Source organism: Scyliorhinus torazame, chromosome 1, assembly GCF_047496885.1.
Source record: "Scyliorhinus torazame isolate Kashiwa2021f chromosome 1, sScyTor2.1, whole genome shotgun sequence".
Classification (NCBI taxonomy): Eukaryota; Metazoa; Chordata; class Chondrichthyes; order Carcharhiniformes; family Scyliorhinidae; genus Scyliorhinus; species Scyliorhinus torazame.
Genome location: NC_092707.1, coordinates 159,069,550 through 159,082,113, shown reverse-complemented (window position 1 = coordinate 159,082,113; position 12,564 = coordinate 159,069,550). Strand labels below are relative to the sequence as shown.

General features: G+C 48.7%; 1 protein-coding gene across 6 annotated transcripts in view; it reads left to right on the top strand.

The window, feature by feature from the left end:
* The window catches only part of rcc1 (regulator of chromosome condensation 1), a 53,357-nt gene extending 49,421 nt beyond the window's left edge, over positions 1 to 3,936 (top strand). For all 6 annotated transcript variants that reach the window (XM_072501067.1, XM_072501069.1, XM_072501068.1 and 3 more), the window contains 3 exons: positions 1,890 to 2,009; positions 3,022 to 3,174; positions 3,326 to 3,936. In XM_072501067.1, coding sequence (XP_072357168.1) covers positions 1,890 to 2,009; positions 3,022 to 3,174; positions 3,326 to 3,501 — 449 coding nt within the window. In that variant the 3' untranslated portion in view covers positions 3,502 to 3,936. The remainder of the gene's footprint in view (positions 1 to 1,889; positions 2,010 to 3,021; positions 3,175 to 3,325) is intronic.
* Positions 3,937 to 12,564: the final 8,628 nt, after the last annotated feature.

Below are 12,564 nucleotides of genomic sequence, written 5' to 3'. Positions count from 1 at the left end.
GGAAGTATAAGCGCTGTTGTGCTTTCTTGGTGGTAGCGTCGACGTGGGTGGACCAGGACAGATTTTCGGAGATGTGCACCCCTAGGAATTTGAAACTGCTAACCATCTCCACCTCGGCCCCGTTGATGCTGACAGGGGTGTGTACAGTACTTTGCTTCCTGAAGAAGTCAATGACCAGCTCTTTAGTTTTGCTAGCATTGAAGGAGAGATTGTTGTTGCTGCACCACTCCACTAGGTTCTCTGTCTCTCTCCTGTACTCTGATTCGTCGGCAAACTTGGAGATGGAGTCGGAACCAAATTTTGCCACGCAGTCGTGTGTGTACAGGGAACGGTGAATGTTGTCCTGGTGCTAGTTCAGCTACATGTGTTCATGCTTCATTTCATGCATTCTTTTTAAGTGGACGGCGACTGGCGAGCGGACGAGGATTTTTTGTCAACTTGGACATTAGTTGGAGGAGGCGCCGTCGAAGTGGGGGGCAGTACAGCCATGATTTTTTTTTTTAAATTTAGAGTACCCAATTATTTTTTTCTTCCAATTAAGAGGCAATTTAGCGTGGCCAATCCACCTACCCAGCACATCTTTTGGGTTTTGGGGGTGAAACCCACGCAGACATGGGGAGAATGTGCAAACTCCACACGGACAGTGAACCAGGGCTGGGATTCGAACCCGGGTCCTCAGCGCCGCAGTCCCAGTGCTAACCACTGCGGCACATGCTGCCCTTGTACAGCCATGATTGACGTGGGAGGCTGGGTCGATTTGTCGCGTGGGGAATGGAAAGTGGGCGGCGACTGGAGGTGGATGGGGCATATTTGTAAACTAGGGCGATGATTGAAGCAAAGGTTGAGTGGGTGCAGCCACGGCGATAATTGATGTGCGAGCAGGGTCGATGCGAGTGGATGGAGCAGGAGATTGAAAAAGTGGCCGGGCTGATTGGAGGAGGGTTCCTGTCACTCACCATCAATAGTGAGGTTCCTCAACTGTAAAGGGGTGAGCGCGCAGCACATGCGCTTCACAACCCGAGCAGCTAACGGTTCTCCTTCCTCCGTGGGTGCCATCTCGGGAGGAGGAAAAAGAAGCTTCGGTGATGGAACAAACGGTCTTGGCCATGAACTCGACTTCGAGCAGCGCCATACTGCTGCTCCACAGCCAGTTCTACTGCTCGCAGGGCAGCCGGGGCCCCTGTGGCGGCAGCGGAATTCCTCTGCCTCCTTCCTGCGACTGGCAACGGCTTGTTGCCCCAGGTGCCCAAGGGTAGCGGCAGCCTGGCTGTGGCCGACGGGCCGGAACCCCTCTTTCATTCCTCTCCCTTCTCCTCCGAACCGGGCGACCTTTTGTACCGCAGGACGTAGCGCAGATTGGTTCGACTGTTCTGCCGTTGGGTGGCGGGGACGCTGCATATTGGCGACCGCCTTATTGAGAATCAGGCCATGGACTTCACTGGTGAGTGAGGGAGGGAGGGGGCACCACAGGTGATTGGAGAATTAGATGCCATATTCCAGCTGAGACCTAACCAGTGATTATAACGGTTTAGTGAGAAAGGAAAGCATGCTGTTACGTCCCCAGTTCCACACTGGGCTCACCAGGCGTAAGGAGGTGAGGAATAGCAGCTTAACTTTATTTTTATTGTGCTGTAGAATGCACATCTGTGGATACCAGGCCGAGGGCTTGAACAGACGTACCTCTGCTGCCTCACCAGTTGAATAGTCTGTCGATGATTGTGGGTTAGACTTGCGTATCAAGGGAAGAAGTTCCAGGGATAGGGGCTGGCATTGTTTTCCAATAGGACCCCCCGCTACTTTCAGGAGCGATGTGGCAGTGAGAAGTAATAGAAAAGCCACAAAGAGATGAGGATGCGAGTGTGAGATGTGGTGTATTGTTTCTGCTGCAGGAACATCAGGCACGGCTCCCTGTTACTCGGCGCACAAATTAACTGCATTCAAGAACTCAACAAAGTCTTGGGTCAAGTTCGCCGGTGGACAACACCACACGCTGTGCTTGGACTCTGAAGGTGGGTGTCACTGTGTAGGGCGCTTTATACGGTAGGAAGTTGCATCTGTTACTTGCTCTGATTTTTCCAAAAGGCGGTGAAGGATCATCTTTTCTTGGGTAATAATCCTGAGATTATAATGCTTCGAGTTCTGTTTGTTGATGCTGGGTCTTGATGCTGTGCGACAAAGCTTCTTGGCTACTCTTCCTTATGCTGTTGGTCCCAAGGTAGACCACCAGTGATTAGATCCTCTCCCTTTCCCTCTCCAATATCTTTTTTTAGTTGATTTGAGATGTACCGTGTCCTGATAGTAGACAGGATGTAGAGATCTTGATTGTGCATACAAAAGTTGCTATCTATCCCTCTTAATTATTGAATCCCTACTTTCCACAGTGCACTCCTCACCGTGCCCAGAACCCCCCTCGATTTGGGCAACTTCCTGCTCCCCAAGTTCCATGGTCTGGTCTGCATTCTGGATGTTCTTCTCATGGTTTTGGTCCATAGCCTCACAACTAGCCAGTAGGTCTAAGCCTACCCTGTGCCTCCAGTGTCAGACCAAAATGATTTGACTCTCCACTCCATTGTGTCAAATCAGCTACTACAGGTACAAGAAGGCGGCTCACCTCCGCTTTCCTGAGGGTAACCTGGGCTGGAGAATGGGTGGCGGCGTGGTCAGTGCCACCCCGTACCCATAATGGATAGCCCATTGTTGACCCATTGCTGGGGGCACTGAAGTACCCATCATAATGGCCAGGGATGAAGCTAGGCAAACTGTATACAAAGGCAGTGATGCTCACCAAGCTATCACTGCCACCTTCCTATCACTTGGTACCTGTTTTGCAGAGCACTGTGCACTGACTTTCATCTAGACGTGTACTATGGGAGACAATCCTGAGCAAACAATTAAATTTGTTCTGAAATGGTGAGTTTTCATGGCAAAATAGCCCTTTCCCAGGCAAGCTTACTCTTTTTTTTTTTTTTTTTTGTCGTCCTCATAACTTCTGATCTTGTGTTTGTTTTTTTAAAAAAAAAGGTAAAGTGTACAGCTTGGGTCGAGCAGAGTATGGCCGCTTGGGGCTGGGAGAGGAAGGGACGGAGAAGAACGCACCCACCATCATTCAGGGACTCCCAGTTATCACTGGGGTGGCTTGTGGGGCTTCTGTGAGTTATGCCGTCAGCAAGGATGGTAAGATTTTGATTACCCACCACCCCTTCATCAATCTCCATATTCTCCCCTCAAAGTTATTGATTTCTTGCTGAGTGAGCTGCCTGGGCTCTGACGTGTGTTTTGTTCTGTCTCGTCTCCCCACCCATGCCCGCCACGATTGTTCTGCTAGGCCGAGCCTTCGCCTGGGGAATGGGAACGAATTTCCAGCTGAGCACGGGCAGTGAGGAAGACGTGTGGAACCCAGTCCAGATGTCAGGCCAGCAGCTGGAAAATAGAGAAGTGCTGTCCATCTCCAGCGGGGGGCAGCACACCGCGTTACTCGTTACAGAGCGTGGGCAGAGTTGATGAAAGCGGCTCCCCCTGCAAAAATAAAAACTACTGCCGATAAAACCTCGATTGTAAAGACTGAGTGAGCCCTGCAGTTTCCCCACAATCCTGGAATGCAATGCTTGGATACTACAGGAATAAATCCTTTTTTTATTTTTTTTTGTTTGTTTGTATGTTTTCTGATAACCCGTTGGAATTCACATCCGATCGTGTACACTTGTGTACTCTACAGTGCCATTTATCATTGTGTTAACGATGTATGAACCTGGTCTACCCTCACTTTGACGTGTCGACCGTGTGGTAGATTTTACAGTGAAAGCCTTTTTAAAATTTAGATTTTGGTTCTGTTTCGGGGAGAATGTCTGGGCAGGCAAGTAGATTGTAGAGGGGGGAGGGGAAAGGAATTATTCTTTTAAAATCAAATAAATCTTTTTGTGATAGTTTTCTATAAGATATTTGCGTTGCTCATCCTTGTGTTACTTAAGTGATTTTGGCACATTTTCTCGGTTTGAGTGTTAAAATATGTTTCATTTCTTTTGTGTGCCACAGTTAGTTACCCCCATTATTGTGTTGTCCTATATGCTTTGGAAATGTAATGGAGGTTTTCAAAGTCGCGAGAGAAACTGTTTCCAACGGCAAGAGACTGGGTAACCAGTGGATGCAGATTGAAGACGATTGGCGAAGAACTGGAGGCAACGTGGAGATAAAATTACGCAGCAAGCTGTCATTTGTCACGTGCGGCCTGAAGGGACGGTTGAAGCGGATTCAGTCGTAACTTTCAAAAGAGACTCTGGAAGGGGAAGATTATTTGCAGGGCTGTAGGGAAAGAGCAGGGGACTGCCATTACCAAGTTGCTTCAGAGAGCTGGCACTGTGGCAGTGCTGTATCATTCTATGATTTTTTGTTTTTGCCCCCACCACCTGACTTAAGAAAAATGATGTAGAAAACAGCAGACAGAAATTTGTTCAAATACAGACATTTCCATGCCAAAGACTGAATCCCTCTATTACGATCCCGGACTAGACCCCAACAGTGATGAGGATACTGGGCAGAAACCCTAATACTTTATTCTAATTTTGTAAGGTGAAAGAATACCTCGCTCCAGGAGTGATTTCACACAGTAAGGATATGGTATATTCAACCAAACTTTTTTACAAACACAGTATTAAAATATATTTAACATCACACAAGAAATTAGCTTACAATTACTCCTTAAGCAATGCTAATCAATACAGTAACACAATAACACTTAACTGCTATCCTTACTCAAATAACAGAACCAACACTGATCCTAATCCACTTTTAAATACAGTTAGCATTCAGGAATACTTGCTCTGCAGAGGTGTCTTGAAACTTTACTTTGAAACAGAGAGATCTTTTGAGACTGCTTTAAAGGAAGAGACCTGACCCTGTCAGAACCACGCAGGTTATCTAGCTGAAGTCTTCAGAAACTGCCTTCATAACTTGACTTCCAGCTCCCAACTAACTAAACTGTTGGTCTGTCTACCGACAGATCTTCAAGTGAACTGTATTGAGAGCAGATACTTGAGTTCTGTCGACGTCCCAATCTAAAACAACTGCCTTTCTGCAAAATACCTGGTACTCTAATTCCTCCCATTAGTCACATCATCTTACCAAGTTGAAACACAATGTCTCCAGCTGTCTACTCCCCAGAGAACCCTTGTGATCCAAACAAAAATCCATTGGCCCAAGCTTTTGCAATGCTTTAATTGCACCTTTGGCTCTCAAAAAACCTATCTGTTTTAGAAAGCAGGATTTTAAAAAACATTACTGCAGCAGTCAAACATACGTCAACCTAGGTTAGAATCCTTACTGCACCAAACATAACACATCGGAAATCCGTACGTTCGTCACACTCTCTTAAGGGTTCAAACTATGTGGTATCATCTGGCTTGCTCTGTTTCGCCTACTACTTCAGAAAAACTGCTTTGGGTACCTGATCCCGCCCACCCTGCTTCCTCCTCTTACCCGACACTGATCAAGTGGATTAACTGTGAGTTCAATTGTCAGTAACCCTGAGTTAATGCATGGAGTTGGCCTGGGCTTCTGTTTTGGGGCATTAGCCAGTGATCCCACACTGGAACTAATAATAATCTTTATTAGTGTCACAAGTAGGCTTACATCAACATTGCAATGAGGTTACTGTGAAAATCCACTAGTCGCCACATTCCAGCGCCTGTTCAGGTACACTGAGGGAGAATCCAGAATGTCCAATTCACCTAACAAGCACGTCTTTCGGGATTGTGGGAGGAAATCAGAGCACCCGGACGAAACCCACAAAGACACAGGGAAAATGTGCAGACTCAGCACAGACAGTGACCTGAGTTGGGAATTGAACCTGGGTCCCTGGCGCTGTGAAGCAACAGCCTGGCTGAGTTTTTCAAGCACTTGCTGTTTTTATTTTAGATCACATCAGTGTTCCCTATATCAATCCAAACTTCTCCCAAAATGTTCTCTTGAACTTGTTAGACATGTCTTGCCACTGACCAGTTTCAGCAGGCAGTTCTCAATTCAGCCATTGCCTCTCTAAATGCTCGCTTAATTTATTTTTCGGATAATGCACAGGTAGGTTGGAAAGTTGACTCTTGAGGTTTCATGCACCTCTCCCATAATGTCACGGGTTTGACCTTTATGTTAGCATCCACTTTGCAGCCGAAACAAAAGCAGACGGCGGGGGGGGGGGAGAGAAAGAGGGTCAAATTTCCTGTAATGTTGAAAATTCAGTAAAGGGATTGGTTGGACAGCCCACAATCTCAACAGCACAGATGGAAGCAGCGCCCATAATTACATTGAAAAGACAAGTGACTAAATATTAGCAAATGGAAAATTTTCAATACGCTCAGATTTAAGGTTTTGGAAAATAGATATTTGGGGGAGGGAGGTGAGTATGGCCTTTTTTTACACTGCGTGCTACTGATTTGGAACTCTGCTTATGGGGGTTATGGAAACGGAGATGAATGATTTCAAAAGGAAATTGGATAGGCACTTGAAGGAAATAAGATTGTTAGAGTAGAGGAAATGAGACTGGTTGTATTGCTCTACAGAGCGCCAGCATGTTCTGGATGGGCTGAATGGCTGCATCTGTCTAAATGACTCCATGAACCACCCAAGAACTTGGTATTTTCTGATGAGGGAAGGGCCGCAGTTTCATATTCCAAACAGTGATGGCGTGAGAGACCAGCGCTCTGCAGAATATGAACGAGGACCTAAGCAACAAGGTGAACTGCATTGCTTTTTTCATGTTCTGTTTTGGAATTTTGCATCCCAGTTCCTCCAAGTTTCTCCCTCTTCTGAAGATGCAGATAGTTGCTGGGATGTCAGCTGCTTTCTCCATTGTTCATGCTGTCATCTAGGCCAAGGTCAGGAGCCTCCATGGCCACAGGCTGTAGCCACATGCTGGAGCCTGGACTAAGGTCAGGAGCTTTCGCGACCACAGAGTAGAGCCACACGCTGGAGCCTAGACCAGGGTCAGCAGGATCTGGAGTCTAGACCAAGGTCAGGAGCCTCCATGGCCACAGGCTGTAGCCACATGCTGGATCCAGGCCCAAGGTCAGGAGCTTCCGCGGCCACAGGCTAGAGCCACATACTGGAGCCTAGACCAGGGTCAGCAGGATCTGGAGTCTAGACCAAGGTCAGGAGCCTCCATGGCCACAGGCTGTAGCCACATGCTGGATCCAGGCCCAAGGTCAGGAGCTTCCGCGGCCACAGGCTAGAGCCACATACTGGAGCCTAGACCAAGGTCAGCAGCATCTGGAGCCACAGTTGGCCCTTTAACATCCCAGTTGTGGTTTCCAACTTTTCCTAGTTGGGGTGCTATTATCGTGAAAAAAGCATAAAACAAATAAGCTCTGGAAAATTGCAAATCAACTGGATGGCAACACAATTTTCCTTATTTGAGGTAGTTATTTGCTTAACCAAAGTTTAATTTCTCTGCCATTTGAATTCAAAACATCATTTTGGGGATTATTTTGGAATATGACACGATGAGAAGAAAACCGGCAAGTTCAAGGGGAGCAAAGCAACAGAAGCATTAGTGGAGTACAGAAAGTACAGGATGAAGTTTAAGAAAGCAATTAGGAGATCAAAGAGTGGATATGAGAAAGTTTTGGCTGGTAAAAGTATGGAAAGTTCCAAGATATTCTATAAATATATCACTGGGAAGAGGGTAACCAAGGTAGGGGTAGGGCCCATTAGGAACCAATAGGGAAATCTGTGGGTGGAGCCAGAGGACATTGGTAGGGTATTGAACGAATACTTCATATATGCCTTCACCAAGAGAATGAGAAGGTAGATATGGAACTCGGAGAAAGCGACTGTGAGGTTCTTGAGCAAATTGTCATAGGGAGTGACAAGGTGTTGCAGGCTTAAAAGAGGACAAATATCCAGGTCTGGATGAATTGTGTCCCAGGATGCTGTAAGGTGAGGGGGGGAGATAGCAGGTGCTCTGCCCCAAATTTTTAATTCCTCTGTCCTCGGGGGAGGTGCCAGAGGACTGGCGAACAGCGAAGGTGGTCCCACTATTTAAGAAAGGTAGAGATAAGCAAGGACCTACGGACCAGTGAGTCTCATGTCAGTAGTAGGGGAACTACTGGAGAAAAATTCTCTCCTTCAGAATTATCTCCATTGGGAGAGGCAAGGTTTGATCAGGAATAGCCAGCATAGTTTTGTCAGAGGGAGGTTATGCCTAATAATTTGAAATTTTTGAGCATATGACCAGGTGTGCAGATGAAGGTAGCGCAGTTGGTGGGTGGCACAATAGCACAGTGGTTAGCACTGCTGCTTCACAGTGCTAGGGACCCGGGTTCGATTCCCGCCTTGGGTCACTGTGCGGAGTCTGCACGTTCTCCCCGTGTCTGCATGGATTTCGTCCGGGTGCTCTGGTTTCCTCCCGAAAGACGTGCTTGTTAGGTGAATTGGATATTCTGAATTCTCCCTCGGTGTACCCGAACTGGCACTGGAATGTGGCTTTTCACAGTAACTTCATTGCAGTGTTAATGTAAGCCTACTTGTGACAATAATAAAGATTATTATTACTATGCATTTCAGCAAAGCCTTTGACAAGGTCCCACATGGGAGACTTATAAAGAAGGCAATTGCACATGGGATACAGGGTAACTTAATAAGGTAGATTCAAAATTGACTTAGCTGGAGGAGACAGGGTGATGACAAATGCCTGCTTTAGTGAGGTTGAGTTCCTTGGGTTACAAGAAGATCTATACGGGATGGTCAAATGGGCAGAAAAGTGGCAGATGGAATTTACCTCTGAAAAGTGTGAGGTGATACACTTTGGAAGGAGTAATGTGACAAGGAAGTATTCAATAAATGGCTTACATTAACACTGCAATGGGCAGCGGGCGGAACAGGGTGGGACTGCGCCACATCTCGCTGCGACTGCCACCACCTCTGGGTCTGCCACATCAGCCAGTGATTGAGCCATCTCCCTCTGAGACTGAGCCACCTCCCTCTGTGTCTGTGCCATGTTGGCCAGTGCCCGGGCAATGCTGCCAACGCTTTCAGTCATGCCTTGCTATGACTGGGCCATGTTCAGGAGTGCCGCTTGGCTCTGGCACATGATTGGCAATGAGAGGGCAGCCCTGTACTGAGCCTCGGCCACCGCCCGCACAGAGTGTCCCACGCCTTACACACGTTGATCCATGGCCAAAGCCTTCGGACCCAAGGCCTCCACTGCCGACGCCACCCTTGCAGTGTTGGCCTGGGTGGCAGGCATGGTCGGCACCACTTCCTGCTCCTGCACGCGATTGGACTCCTCATGTAGTCCCTGGCTCTGCGAGCTGGATGCTCGCCACCTGTGACACCCGAGCAGTAGCCGGGCCCGGTCAGTCCAGAAGACGGCTGCCACAGAGGATCCAGGTCGCAGGGCGGGAATCACAGCAGGCTGCCTGCACTGCCAATGTATCATCTGGGGATCCACCTAGATATAGCATTAGGGCCCATAAGGCCAAAATATTAGACGCCAGTTAAGTTAACACGGGTGCAGGGCACGGTTTAGCGAGAGGGTCTTGGGCACAAATCTGTATATATGTTTTCACTCACAGCGCCGAGGTCCCAGGTTTGATCCCGGCTTGACAGGCACTGCCAGTATACATGAGGCCTCATGTGCCGCCTCGTTTGCACCTCCTCCTCCTCGGCCTGTTGGGCGGCCGGCTCCTCATCCTCACCGGCTGCTGCTTCTTCTGGGCAGGCTCCGCTGCTGCAGCTTCCTCTTTTAAAAAAATATATTTATTAAAGTTTTTTAACACAATTTTTCTCCCTTACAAACAATAACCCTCCCCCCCCCCCCCCCCCGTAACAAAAAAAAACGAGAAATCGCACAGAGCAAGATATATACATGGCAAAATGATATATTTACACAGCTTTGTACACTGGCCCTCACCCGTACGTGCCAGTTTCCCCAACCCTTCATGTTATCTCTTGCTCATCCACCCTCCCAGGCAGTCCCCCCCCCACCAAGGACGTCCCCTCCACCCCCCCGCCCCCTCCGCCCCAAGGTTGCTGCTGACCGACCTTCCCCTAACGCTCCGCGAGATAGTCTAGGAACGGTTGCCACCGCTTGTAGAACCCCTGCGCAGACCCTCTCAAGGCAAACTTAATCCTCTCCAACTTTATGAACCCAGCCATATCATTTATCCAGGCCTCCACGCTGGAGGGCTTCGCCTCCTTCCACATTAGCAAGATCCTTCGCCGGGCTTCTAGGGACGCAAAGGCCAGAATGCCGGCCTCTTTCGCCTCCTGCACTCCTGGTTCGTCTACTACTCCAAATATTGCTAGCCCCCAGCTTGGCTTGAAGCTTCCTCCTCCTCAAGCAGCTCCAGCTCGTACAGCCACAGGAAATCCCCCAGGGCTGCAGCGGCTGGCAGGAAGGCCATCATTGCTGGTTAAATTCAAATACCTATTGTCTGCAGGGGGTGAAAGGCTGACATGTTAACATGGTGCGTACTCCCGTACCCAACAAGGTCCACCAGACTACAGGCTGGCTCCGGATGGCACTGCGGGCCACGTGATGCCCCGCTGGCTGGAGGCGGCTGGTTGTGGAGGTGGTATGGCGGAGGGAGGTGGTGGGGTGGGAGCACCCATACGGCCGGTGTCACTCTGCAGGGGCCAAAGTGGGTGGTCAGTGGAGTGCGCAGCAAGATGGATGTCTTGCTGGCCACGGCAATGGCGTCCGTGGCTGGACACAGCCCCAGTCCTGAGGGGGGTCACCCATGACCTGTCCTCCCGTCAACCAGCCCCGCCCCCCCCCCCCCCAACCCCACCCTCCGGTGGCCCTGGCAGGCCCCCCCATTCCAGTCAGCCTGGCCAGTGTGTGGCCTGGCAGCTCACGGTCGCACGCCTCTCCGTGTCCTACCTCCTCTCCTTCATCAGTCAGCGCCTGTTTCACAATTTTAAAAAGCACAAGTGAACTTCGCCGCCGGGAATTCTCCCCAGTTGAGGCAGAGCATCGCGGAAGCCCCTAACGACATGCAAATAGTGTATCCTGTACGTGCAGAGTGGAACGCATTGACGCCTCTGTCGAGACACTGGAGAATTACGATTCGGCCACAATTTTGGCGGCAAAACTGATTCTCCACCCAATCATCTTTCCCAATTTGGGCCAATGAGAATCCCGCCTATGACTAGCATTTTTTATCTATCTAAAATTTCCTGGTTAACTACCCAGGTAAATATTGCGAACTGTCCAAAGTTTCCGACTTTAATTCGGAGTCGGAGATATTTGTGGGGGCGTGCTGAGGAGCACAGGAATTACCCAGTGGAAAGACAAACGTTCCCAGGCAATTCCCATGTCGGTCAGCCCCTAGAACTTCCACAGGGCCTGATGCGCATCTTAGTCATGCATCCGGTCTCCAATGATCTGGACAGGAAGATTTGGCCTAATATATCTTCTCACCTAATTGTTGATTCTGTACGACCACTCTTTAAAAAAAATTAATTTAGAGTATCCAATTCATTTTTTCCAATTAAGGGGCAATTTAGCGTGGCCAATCCACCTACCCTGCACATCTTTGGACTGTGGGGGTGAAACCCACGCAAACACAGGGAGAATGTGCAAACTGCACACGGACAGTGATCCAGACCCGGGAACACGGCAATGCTAACAACTGTGCCACCGTGCTGCCCCACTACCACTTTCCACCAGCAGATGGTGGTACTGCATCAGTTAAAAATTAAAAAATTTATTAACAGAGCAGTGGCAGAAAAATGTAGGCCAGGAGCACTTTAAAAGTAAAGTGTCTAATGTGAACCTGTATTAATTAGTGATAAAAACAAAATGCTACAACCACTGGAGAAAGAAACTGAGTTAATGCTTCAGGCTGAGGATCTATCGTCAGAATTGGAAGCAGTTGGAGATGTAAAAGTAATCAGGGAAAGGGTTGGGGGCAGGCATGAGGGCTGAAGGCAGAAAACATTAAATGACCAAAAGACTTATAATAATCTTTATTGTCACAAGCAGACTTACATTAACACTGCAATGAAGTTACTGTGAAAAGCTCCTAGTCGCCACATTCCGGTGCCTGTTCGGGTACACAGAGGGAGAATTCAGAATGTCCAATTCAGCTCGCAGCACGTCTTTCGGAACTTGCGGGAGGAAACCGGAGCACCCGGAGGAAACGCACGCAGACAGGGGGAGAACATGCAGACTCCACACAGTGTCCCAAGCCGGGAATCGAACCTGGGACTTACGACGCAAGGCAAGAGGGAAGGTAATGGGACAAATGAAGATTCAAAAGGTAGGCCTGGAGTAGGTAAAAAGGGCAACAGCAGAACACATACTGTCTGAAGAAAATGGGTGCAGTGATGGTTATGATCTGAAATTGTTGAGCTCACTACTGAAGCTGGAAATTCCTATTTGGGGAAAAAACGAACTGTCCCTGGAGCTTCTGTTGAGCTTCATTGGAGCAGCGTAGGAGGCTGAGGTTAGACTGGCATGTAGACTCAAATGAGCAACAGCTTATTGTCACCCTTGCCGACTGAAAGCAGTAATTCAGCACAGCAATCACCCGTGGTATTTTAAAAGAGAAGCTTGCAGACCACGAAGGTACA